We start from the raw sequence: 12,382 nt of genomic DNA, 5'->3' as shown, positions 1-12,382 counted from the left end.
CATGACTTGGAATATTTCTTTCCAGCCCCTTCTTGCCTGTAAGGTCTCTTTGGAGAAATCAGCTGACAGTCTGATGGGAACTCCTTTGTAGGTTACTGTCCCCTTATCTCTTGCTGCTTTTAGGATTCTCTCCTTCGTTTTTACCTTGGCTAATGTAATGATGATGTGCCTTGGTGTGTTTCTTCTTGGGTCCAACTTCTTTGGGGCTCTCTGAGCTTCTTGGATTTCTTGGAAGACTGTTCCCTTTGCCAGATTGGGGAAGTTCTCCTTTATTATTTGTTCAAATACGTGCTCAATCTGTTGCTTTTCCCCTTCCGATTCTGGTACCCCTATAATTCAGATATTAGAACGTTTAAAGGTGTCTTGGATGCTCTTAATCTTTTCCTCAATTTTTTGAATTCTTATTTCATCATGCTTTCCTGCTTGGTTGATTCTATCTTCCTTCTGGTCCACTGTATTGTTTTGAGACTCATATTCCTTCCTTTCACTATTGGCTCTCCTCCGCTTGTCTTCCTGCATCTGTTTTATGGTACTCTGCATTCTTTCATCTAAATTTCGTCCAAAATCCACCAGTTCCGTGAGCTTCCTGATCACCAGTGTTTTGAACTGTGCATCTGATAGATTGGCTAATTCTTGGTCGCTCAAAAGGATGAGTCCTGGGGGACTGATTTGCTCTGTTGAAAACATGAAAACATGTTTTTTTTTTCCCCCGTCTCTCCTTTTTTTTTTTCCCCTGGTCTGGTTGCTCTTGTTACGGTGGGGGGCGGAGCCTTAGGTGCTCACCGGGGCTGGGCACCCCAGTCGCTAGATTGTGACGTTATATGTGGGGGCAGGGCGGGAGTGGGGCGGGAGAAAACAATGGCGGTAGTTCCGTTTCCCTGGACTCAGACCCTTGTCTGGGCTTCCGGGCCGCGAGTTCTGCCCTGGTCCACAATTGCTGCCCCTCTGGGTTTGCCAGCCGCAGCTTGCGTACTCAGGGATCACCGCTGCCTTCTTACGCGCCCGATGGCTTTTGCGCCGATTTCGCGCCAAACCTTCCCCCGACCTCCGCGCGCCGCCGACCCAGCCAGCCCCGCGCCCGCTGGCTCATCTTCTCCTACCAGTCCGGATGAACATGTCTACTTCAGCTTCTTGGCTGCCTGACTTCCATTCAGATAAATCCTCTGCCGGATCTGGGTGTTATTCTGATAGTAAATTATTGTTGTAAATTATTGGTTTTCTAATCTTGGTTGTACGAGGAGGTATGGTGCGTCCACCTATTCCTCCATCTTGCCGGAAGTCGATTTTTTGAATTCTTATTTCATCATGCTTTCCTGCTTGGTTGATTCTATCTTCCTTCTGGTCCACTGTGTTGTTTTGAGACTCAGATTCCTTCCTTTCACTATTGGCTCTCCTCCGTATATCTTGCTGCATCTCTTTTATGGTAATCTGCATTTTTTCATGTAATTTGCATCCAAAATCAACCAGTTCCGTGAGCTTCCTGATCACCAGTGTTTTGAACTGTGCATCTGATAGATTGGCTATTTCTTGGTCACTCAAAAGGATGAGTCCTGGGGGACTGATCTGTTCTGCTGGAAACGTCTTATGTCTTTCCCTGTCTCTCCTATTATTTTATTTATTTATTAATTTTTTCTCCGGTCTGGTCACTCTTGTTACGGTGGGGGGCCGAGCCTTAGGTGTTCACCGGGGCTGGGCGCCCCAGTTGCTAGATTGTGACGTTATATGTGGGGGCAGGGACGGGAGCGGGGACAGGGGGGATCAATGGCGACCGTTCCGTTCTCCTGGAGTCAGACACTTCCCTGGGCTTCTGGACCGTGAGCTCTGCCCTGGTCCCCAGTCGCTGCCCCACTGATTCCCCCAGCCGCTGCTTACGTACTCAGGGATCACTGCTGCACCGCTGCACTCTTGCGCCCTGGCTGGCTGTATCGCCGATTTTGCGCCAAATTTCCCCCGACCTACGCACGCCTGCGACCCGCGCCAGCCCCGCGCCCGCTCGGCTCATCGTCCCCTGCCAGTCTGGATGTACGGGTCTACTTCAACTTCTTGGCTGTCCGACTTCCATTTAGATAAATCCTCTGACAGTTCTGATATTATGACCGCAAATCATTGTTGTAAATTATTGTTGTTCTGTTCTTGGTTGTGCGAGGAGGTACGGTGCGTCCACCTATTCCTCCATCTTGCCGGAAGTCCTATTGCCACCTTTTAAAGAAATACATAATCTTTATTATATTTTTTCCATTACCATTTAGTCCCCTTATACCTCCCTCCTCCCAGCAGTCACCACACTGTTGTCCATGTCCATGAGTCCTTTTCCTTTTTTCTCAGTTTCCTTTTTCCTCCACCCCACACCCTCCCCCACTCCACTAGGTGTCACCTGCTCTCCATCTATGAGTCTGTCTCTGTTTTGCATGTTAGTTCAGTTTGTTATATTCCACATAGAAGTGAAATCATATGGTATTTTTCTTTCTCTGACTGGCTTACTTCACTCAGCATAATGTTCTCCAGGTCCATCCCTACTGTTGCAAAGGGTAAAATTTTCATCTTTTTTATGGCTGAGTAGAATTCCATTGTGTAACTGTCCCATAGTTGTTTTATCCACTCATTTATTGGTGGACACTTGGGCTGCTTCCATATCTTAGCGATTGTAAATAATGTATTGCCAGCTTTTTGGGTCTTAACTGTTCCTGTACAGAAGAAACATTTTCTATTTCCTGTTGATTATATATAATCAGGTAGAAACTGAGATTGTTTTCCTTATTAGTAGACATCGTGTGTAGAAAAATCAGGGTTTTTTCAATCTAAAATTAATCTTGTTCTTAGGAATTAGCTGTTACATATTAGTAGCATTTCCTCAGCATTTTAAGCTACTAATAAGTGAGAACTTTCATCTGATCAAGGTATTTTCTTCCAGTGTTGACAATCCTGTGTTTTCCATTATCCATTCGAGTATAGGGTATGTAATCCTTCAGGGAAGCCAGGAGAATAAGAAGGACAATTCCTTTGAGCAACGAAGTCCTAGCATTACTATTTCAGATTTCTTTTTTGTTGCATCTTTTCTTAGTACTTCATTTGCTTTCAATTAAAGTAATTCTGTGATTCATCTTTCTGAAAACTAAAAAAAAAATCATCTCCCCGCTGTGATTGCTGTTGATTCTGATGACGCCCCCCTCTCTTTTATAGTCATCGTGGTGTGCCTTGCAAAGTCTGTATTTCTGTGCTTCAAACTACTGTAAGTGGGATAATGTGTTAAATGCCAGTTTTAAAAAGAGTACTTTCACTTCCTTAAAGCAAACTCTTTCAAAAGGGAAGGGCCCTTTGGTGCTCTAAACAAGCTCCCTTACTTCATTAGGAAAGCTCTAGTTTTGGGGTATTGATGTTTGAGCAAGTGGAGGACACCTGGGTTTAGTGAGCACTAGCTTCTAAGTTGCTAGTGCTCTTACAGTTGTCCCAATTTGTCCCCCTTTGCCCTCCTCTGCCCAGCCCACCTCCTGCTCCTAGTCAACCCCCACACGGTTGTCCATGTCCCTGGGTCATTCATACATGTTCTTTGATTAATCCCTTCTCCTTCTTTCCACCATTTCCCCTCTACTCCCTTTCTCTGGTAGCCGTCAGTCTGTTCCATGTTTCCATGTGTCTGGTTCTGTTTTGCTTGTTAGTTTATTTTGTTCATTAGGTTCCTCGTATAAGTGAGATCATAATGGTATTTGTCTTTCACCAACTGGCTTGTTTCACTTAGCACAATAGTCTCAAGTTCCATCCATGCTGTCTCAAAGGGTAGGAATTCCTTTTTTTTTCTTTCTGTTGCATAGTATTCCATTGTGTAAATGTACCACAGTTTTTTAATCCATTCATCTACTGATAGGCACTTAGGCTGTTTCCAGCACTTGGCTATTGTAAATTGCACTGTTATGAACATTGGGGTGCATAGGTTCTTTTGAATTGGTGTTTTGGGATTCCTAGGGTATATTCCCAGCAATAGAACTGCTGGGTCAAAAGACAGTTCCATTTTTTATTTTTTGAGGAAATTTCATACTGTTTTTCACAGTGGCTGTACCAGTCTACATTCCAACCAACAGTGCACTAGAGTTCCTTTTTCTCTACATTCTCACTGGCACTTTTTGATTTCTATCTCCCTTACAACTAGTGATGTTGAGCATCTTTTCCCTGTGTTCATTGGCCAGTTTATATCTTCTTTGGAGAACTGTCTATTCAGCTCTTTTGATCGCTTTAGAATCAGGCTGGTGGGTTGTTGTTTTTTTACATTGCATTTTAGGAGTTCTCTGTGTCTTATTCTGAATATTAATTCCTTACCACATACATGATTTGCAAATATTTTTTGCTATTGTGTGGGTTGCCTTTTTTACCCTGTTGATAGTGCCTTTTGATGCACAAACTTTAAGTTTTCATGAGCTCTAATTTGCCTATTTTTCCTTTAGTTGCTGGTGTGTTTGGTGTCATAGCTAAGAAATCATCGCCAAACCCAATGATGTGAAACTTTTGCCCTATGTTTTCTTTTAAGAGATTTATAGCTTTAAGTCTTTGGCCCATTTGAGTTAATTTTTGTATGTTGTGTTAGATGAGTTCAACTTCATTTTTTTAGCATGTGGATATCCAGTTTTCTTAGCACCATTTGTTGAAAAGACTGTCCTTTCTGCCTTTGCATGGTCCCTGTAGGAAATAATTTGATCACATATGTGAGGATTTATTTCTGGGCTATTTTATTCCATTGACCTATATGTCTTTCTTTATGCCAGTACCACACTAATTTGTTACCGGAGCTTTGTAGTAAGTTTCAAAATCAGGTAAGTGTGAGTCTTCCAGCTTTGTCCTTTTTAAAGATTGTCTTGGTTACTTAGAGTCCTTTGAGATTCCATATGAATTTTAGAATGAGTTTTTCTGTTTCTGCAAAAATGTCATTAGAATTTTGACAGGTTACAGTGAAACTGTAGATCACTTTGGGTAGCATAGACATTTTCATAGTATTGTCTTCTAGTTCGGGAAACACGAGTTGTCACTGTCCAGATTCACACAGGTAAGAAATAATGGGACTGAATTCATCTTTTCCCGTTCTCTTTGTTTGTTCAAGCTGCTATACCAAAATAACCATGGACTGGGTCCCTTGTATACAATAGGAATTTGTTTCTTAGGGTCTGGAGGCTGGAAAGTTCAAGATCAAGGCGGTGGCTGATTCAGTGTCTGGTGAGGGCTTGCTTCCTGATTTGCAGGCGGCCTTCCTTTTGCTGTGTCCTCACATACTAGGAGGGGCAAGTGAGTGCTCTGGGGTCTCATTTCCACTCATGAGGGCTCCACCCTCATAACCTAACCACTTCCGAAAGCCCCAACTCCATCCCATCCCACTGGGGATTAGGTTTCAACATACAAATTTCGAGGGGAATGCAAACATCCAGTCTGTAGCACTACCTCAGTGAGACAGTTTATTTTTGGCTTTCTGGTGGTTTTTGGAGACTGTTAGGAGAGAGATCCTAGGAGCGTTGTTTTTATTCACACTGAACATTATGGTGGGTTGGCATATTGTGTTGGGCTCGTCTGTACTTGCAGCTTCTTCTTCCATACAGTTTAACCAAAACGAAGATAGCCATTCTGAGCGGCCCCTTCTCCTGGGTGAGATTGGTGCTCCTCTGTCATGACTGAATGGACACAAAAGTTCCTAAGGGAACCAGTCGTGGAGGGTGCCCTTTTTCTACATGCCCTGGAGAAATTGAGCATTAACAGACATCATAAGGTCCTGTTCAAGTTGGGCAGATGTTTTTAGACTGTTTCATTTTCTTTAAGATAAGGGGAGAGAGTGCCTGTGAGAACTAGAGTTTATTTAAGTAAAGAATACACGTGGGTTCTATGCTTTTTTTTTTTTGTCTTTGAAATGTACCATAACCAATTGAGTCAAAAGTTCCTTATTAGTTTGAGGGGGAATTTCTTTTCTAATAATCTGTTGCTTAATTGTACCTTCGTGGTAACTTTTGCAAAGTTACATAGCTTCTGCTTTCTGGATTCTGTGGTAGGAAATGGAGCTTGTTTTACTATTTCTCAAATCTAAGTCCCACTACTCATAATACTTATTTCTAGTCCTGTAAGTGACTAAGCCTCTAAAAGTCAAGGAATTCCGCTTGGTTATAACCCAGGTTAATACCCATGTGGCTCTTTACTATATTTCAGAAAAACGTTTTCCCCTATCTGACATTTCAGAAAGAAAAAGATTGCTCAGCAAAATATTTTCCAAATTTCAAACCCTGATTATTTTTCCACTCAACACTTTACACAGAGAGGTGGGTACAGATGGCAGTTTGCTTGATCAGTGTAATGCTCAGTCTTGGTCCTACCCCTTCCCTGAGCCCACTCTACATTCCTGTATAAACAAAGTGGTTTCAGTAGGGTCTTAGGAAATGTCTCCAGTTTTTACCATTTGCAAACCCAAATATATGGAACCTATTAGGTCAGGTTTTTAACTCAATAAACATCTACTTTGTGTACATCACTGATTTAAGGTAAAGGAGAATTAGAAAGCTGAGGGTAATGGCTCTGTTCCCTAGCACAGCAAGGAAGACATGATTTAGACACTTTTATTTCACTTGGGAGACTGACCAAAAATATGTGGAAGGATAGTGTATGAGGGGGGAAGGTCATGATATCTGTGATGTTTAATGGGCTCAGGAAAAGAAAACATATAGGGAGAAAGATGAAGTAGATATGATAAAGTCTTATTTGTTGAATCTACTTGGGGAATATTTGGGTATATATATTTTTCCTACTTTTGTATATGTTTGAAAATGTATATAATAAGTAGAATAAGATAAAATTGTAATTATAAAGAATGTTTATAAAATTATACAAAAATGATTTCAAGGTGACATATGGTTCATTCTCTATTACCTAAGCGTTTAGGTTATTATCAGAGTTGGTAAGTAAGAATTAAAACAGAGGGGTGAACCTAGAGGCCCCCAGAGGTTCATCCAGAAGGTAATACGAACGAGTGAACTGGTTGGGTACCAGACATAGGAAGTGGTGGGTGGGGATGAGAGAGCAGGAGATTTGTAAAAATCCTTAATGTGTGTTCAGAATAAAAACGGTTCTGAAGTCTGGTGGTTTGTGGTCTCCTTAAAATGACACAATTTACCATCTCTCAATCTAGCATTCTGTTCTCTTTCCTCCTTTTATCAGAAGATATAGGGGTGATTCATTCATCAAAATGAGGGAGATGGGTTCTTGCCGCTTGAGAGAGATGGGAGTACTTTGTATTCATTGCTTCTAGAATTTGCCTCAGTTGCCATAACTTTGTAACTTCAAGAGTAGAAAAAGTGGCCCATCACTTTTTCTCTGTGGTGTTCCTTCTCTGATCTAGAGCAGGATTTGTGGCAGATTCCTGTGAGCCAAAGAAGCATATTCTGACAATAGATCCATGAGCCTGGGCTTTGTTTTCGGATGATTAAGAGGGCACAATTGTAACTTTTAAGGGTGACTTAAAGTGTAATTTTTTTTACTTTGAAGTTGGGTGGGCAACTTCACTTGAACACCTTAGTGTGCCTTCTAGACCTGGCAGCTTTCTTGAAATCCATCTTCCCCCAATTTTTTTTAAGGGGAAGAGTGAGGGCTTTGTATTATTCCATTTATAAAACATTTTTCAAATGACAAAGTTTTAGAAATGGTGAACTGTTTGCTCGGGATTAAGGATGCTCCCCTAGCAATGATGAGGGAGGTAGGTGTGTTTATAAGATGCAGTACGGGAAATCCTGTGTGATGGAATGGCTCGGGACCTGATGGTGGTGGTGGACATGTGCACACACACAAATGAGCGTAAGTACAATAAAATGGGGACATCTGAATAAGATCTGTGGATTGTATTGATGTCAATATTCTGGTTGTGATAATGTATTGTAGTTTTACAAGATGTTACCTTTGAGGGAAACTGAGTAAAGAGATACACAAGATCCTGTACACAGGATCTCAATAAAAATTTCCATTACAAAATAAATTCCCATTTCTGCAAATTCCAGCCTCACCAAAAGCTGCTGTGGAGGGCAGGTCCACCGGAGTACCGGGGCTCTTTATGCTGGGATCCACAGTGGGACAGCTGAGGGACCTCGAGCTGACAGTGGAGTGTTGGGGGGCAAAGCAGGGGCTCGCCCAGCCCTGCATTCTGTTCTGCCAGGCAGATGAGGGTCTGAGAGCAGTGGCTGGCACTCCGAGCATTCTCTGGATCGCCCGCCGGACAGCCCAGGATACAGCCTGTCTGGGGGCTGAAGAACCCTGGTGTGGGCTCCAATACCTCAGAACCAGTGAAGGCTGGACATCATCAGTTGTTGGGAGCAGGAATGCAAAAGCATTCCCAAGACAGACGACTTCTGGTGTTGACTAGGTCCCCCCTGGTCAGGCCCAGCATGTGCCCACCGTCATGTTTATCTTGGTGTACCTTGCGCTGAGTCGCTGGCACTGGCGCTGGTATGAGGTAGAGCGTGGTCTAGCGTAGTGCTTCTCAGAGTGTGGTGGGGGAATCCCTGAGGTCCCCAGGACCCTGCCAGGGATTCTCTCAAGTCAAAATCATTTTCGCAATAATACTGAGGCACTTGCTAATTACACTCATTCTCTTATAAGTGTACAATAGAGTTTTCCAGAGGTTACATGATGTGAAAAAGCAATGTATTAAATGCACATATGAAACTCCAGCTGTTTTCTATTGAGCCAGGCGTGAAAAAGACTTAGAAAAATGTAAACAAGTGCCCCTCTTTTTTGTTTTGGAAAATATAATTATTTTTTAAATATGTTAATTGCTAATATTTAATGGGATTATTATCGTTTTAAAAAGATTTAATCAGTATTTAAGGATTTTCTCAGTTTAATTTTTAACGTGTGAATATTGATATTAACTACATAAACCAAAGTTCTTTGAGGTCCTCAGTAATTTTTCAGATAAAAGGTTGCGTGAAATTTTGGCTTAACAGAATGGACTTGGCCAAAAGTTGGTGGGCTTAGTCAGGACTTGGCTGTGTGACCATGGGGAAGTCATTAACCTCTTTAATTGATTTTGTCTTCTGTAAATCCTAATAATTATCCTGTTCTATATGCCTTAAAGAAAAGTAAGATCATTCTACATGGAAAGCTTTGAAAGTATAATGTCCTATGCAAATGTAAAGGAATTTAATAGTTATATGACTAAACTTTTGTTGGAAGAAAGTATGAAGAATGAAGTTTATGGTGTGTCAGCTGATATTCTGTTCACTTCTTCATTTTTTAAAATTTTTGCATCTCCTCCTAGTAGTTTCTTTATACATTTTATTTCTTTTTCAGTTTCTCAGACAGCCATTTTAATTATTAAAAGGAATGAAGTAAATACATATTCCAAATTTTCAATCAAGAAGGGATTTATATTCCTGATGCTTTGAAGTAGTGGCACAAGGTCAGGAACTCTATCTTGGAAAAACCACTTATTGGCTGTGTGACTTTAGGGCAGTTACTTAACCTCTCTGTGTCATGGACTCCTCTGTAAATGGGGCTAATAATGCCTTATTTTCTGTGGTGATATTGAGTATATAACAATGCACAGGAAGCACTTTGCCAGTGCTTAGCACATAATAGATGCTCTGTAAATGATAGCTGCTATGATGTCATTAGCATATAACAAAAGATACAAGATTAAATTTAGGTCTCTTACCAGTCTATAGTAAACTTATTATTAAGCTACTTTATTCTTAGGCTTATTAACAGTTATTTCCATTTCATTTGATTTCATTCTTTCTTTCTGCTTTGAAGGGCTATTGAGTGGCCAGACTTCCCCAACCAACACCAAACTGGAGAAACTGGATTCTCAGCAGGTGTTGCAGCTCTGCCTCCGATATCAGGATCACCTCCACCAGTGTGCGGAGGCCGTTGCTTTTGACCAGAATGCTTTGGTTAAACGAATCAAAGAGGTAAGTGTTGTGGGAAAATGACATTGTTGACTTGTTTTTGTGATTCCCTGTGACTCCTGAGTCCTCTTCTACCTGGGCACTAGAGCTTTACAGGAAGTAGTCATTTTCTACCTAAGTTTTAACATGTGGCCTCATTGCTTTGGGGGATTCTTTCTTTTATTTTTATTTTATTTTTAAAAAGTACACTTTATTGATTATGCTATTACAGTTACCCCATTTTTTCCCTCTTATTCCCCTCCGCCCTGTACCCTGCCTCGCACCAGCATTCTCCCCCTCTTAGTTCAAGTCCATGGGTCATACATATAAGTTCTTTGGCTTCTCCATTTCCCACACTATTCTTAACCTCCCCCTGCCTATTGTACCTACCATTTATGTTTCTTATTCCCTGTACCTTTTCCCACATTCTTTCCCCTTCCCCTCCCCGCTGATAACCCTCCATGTGATCTCCATTTCTGTGATTCTGTTCCTATTCTAGTTTGCTTAGTTTTTTTTTTTTTTAGGTTCAGTTGTTGATAGTTGTGAGTTTGTTGTCATTTGGCTGTTCATATTTTTGCTCATCATCTATTTCTTAGTTAAGTCCCCTTAACATTTTATATAATAAGGGCTGGGTGATGATGAACTCCTTTAACTTGAGACCTTATCTGGGAAGCACTTTATCTGCCCATCCATTCTAAGTGATAGCTTTGCTGGCTAGCATAATCTTGGATGTAGGTCATTGCCTCTCATGACTTTGAATACTCCTTTCCAGCCCCTTCTTGCCTGCAAGTTTCCTTTTTAAATTAGCTGATAGTCTTATGGGCACTCCTTTGTAGGTAACTGTCTCTTTTTCTCTTGCTGTTTTTAAGATTCTCTCCTTATCTTTAATCTTGGGTAATGTAATTATGATGTGCCTCAGGTCCAATTTCTTTGGAATACTCTGAGCTTCCTGGACTTCTTGGAAGTCTTTTTCCTTCACCAAATTGGGGAAGTTTTCCTTCCTTATTTTTTCAAATAAGTTTCAAATAAGCCTGGCCACCGTCTCCACCCCTCCTACCAGTATGAAGGAATGTTTCTTCCTTAACTCTTGGTTGTCAGACTTCCATACAGTTCTATTTTCTGGCAGTTTTGGTTGTTTTTTATTTTTAAATTTGTTGTTGTCCTTCTCTTGGTTGTGGGAAGAGGCAAAGTGTATCTACCTATGCCTCCATCTTGGCTGAAAGTCCTGGGGGATTCTTTCCTAACAGCAAAATATGATGATAAAAAAGAGTAGTCCACGGAGCTGGACAAATCTGGAGTTTGAATCCTGCTTCACCACTTACTGCCTGGGCAAGCTACTTAACTTCTCTCGGTCTCAGTTTCCTCATCTGAAAAATGGGGCTAAACGGTACTACCTACCCCAAGGGTTGAGTGAAGATTAAATTGCTCAGTTAAGTGTTAGCTCTTTTTTCTTTAATTTAAATTTTACTTTTTAATAACAATTTATATTCAATATTATTTTGAATCAGTTTTAAGTGTACAGCATAATGGTTAGCCAGTCATATACTTTACAAAGTGTTCTCCCTGTTATTTCCAGTACCCATTTGGCCCCCAAAATAGTCATTACAATATTATTAACTATATTGCCTATGCTGTACTTTACAATTACCAATTTGTACTCTGAATCCCTTTACCCTTTTCACCTGGTCCCCCAACTCCCCTTCCCTCTGGCAACCATCAGTCTGTTCTCTGTATATGAATCTGTTTCTATTTTCTTTATTTATTTTGTTCATTAGATTCCACAGGTAAATGAAATCATATGGTATTTGTCTTTCTCTGACTAACTTATTTCAAGTGTTAGCTCTAACTAGTATGTGCAAAGTCCTGCACATGTTCTCTCGTGGAAGTCTCTTATTTGGAAGACTGTTCAGTATGACCTTTCATATTGTTTGGCAATGCCGTGGCCTTTCAAATGGTCTGAACTAGGTTACTGCATTATGATCTGCATAGCTGCAAGTCCCAAACATGACTAAGCATTAGAATCCCTTGGATTTTTGTTTGTTTTAATACCAAGTTCCCCTGTCCCAGCACTAGTCTAGGTAGTGTTTTGCGAACCATTGTTTTAGTAAGTTTACCAAATGATTCTGATACCATTCTCCCTTACCTGGGATTTGGAAACCACTGATCTACAGCACAGTTTTCCAATATAAGCTCTACAAAACTAGTCCATGTAAGGAAGCTCCCTCCAGCTTTTTGCATAATCCATCACAACCTTGGAAAGTCACATGCATATTATCTTATTTTTAAAAAGTTCATAGGAATCTTACAGTAAAGAAAACGAGCACTATTCCAGCTTTTTGATCTCAGAACTCCTATATTAGTTAACATCAATTAACATCTTATAGAATTAGCATTTTTTAAGAAACTTTTTTAGAAAACGCTCTTGTTCACATAAAGGCTTTACCATTTTTGACTATTGTGCTAGAAATTAACCATGATACTGACTT

The 12,382-nt window shown here is 40.8% G+C and overlaps 1 protein-coding gene across 1 annotated transcript in view; it reads left to right on the top strand.

The window, feature by feature from the left end:
• BORCS5 (BLOC-1 related complex subunit 5) overlaps positions 1-12,382 on the top strand; it is a 76,672-nt gene that overhangs the window by 41,441 nt on the left and 22,849 nt on the right. Inside the window, exon 3 of the mRNA XM_028532532.2 lies at positions 9,763-9,920. Within this exon, the coding sequence (XP_028388333.1) occupies positions 9,763-9,920 (158 nt within the window). The remainder of the gene's footprint in view (positions 1-9,762; positions 9,921-12,382) is intronic.

This window comes from Phyllostomus discolor, chromosome 2 (assembly GCF_004126475.2).
Source record: "Phyllostomus discolor isolate MPI-MPIP mPhyDis1 chromosome 2, mPhyDis1.pri.v3, whole genome shotgun sequence".
Taxonomy (NCBI): domain Eukaryota; kingdom Metazoa; phylum Chordata; class Mammalia; order Chiroptera; family Phyllostomidae; genus Phyllostomus; species Phyllostomus discolor.
Note: the sequence above shows the minus strand (reverse complement) of the source record. Positions and strands in the feature narration are given on the sequence as shown.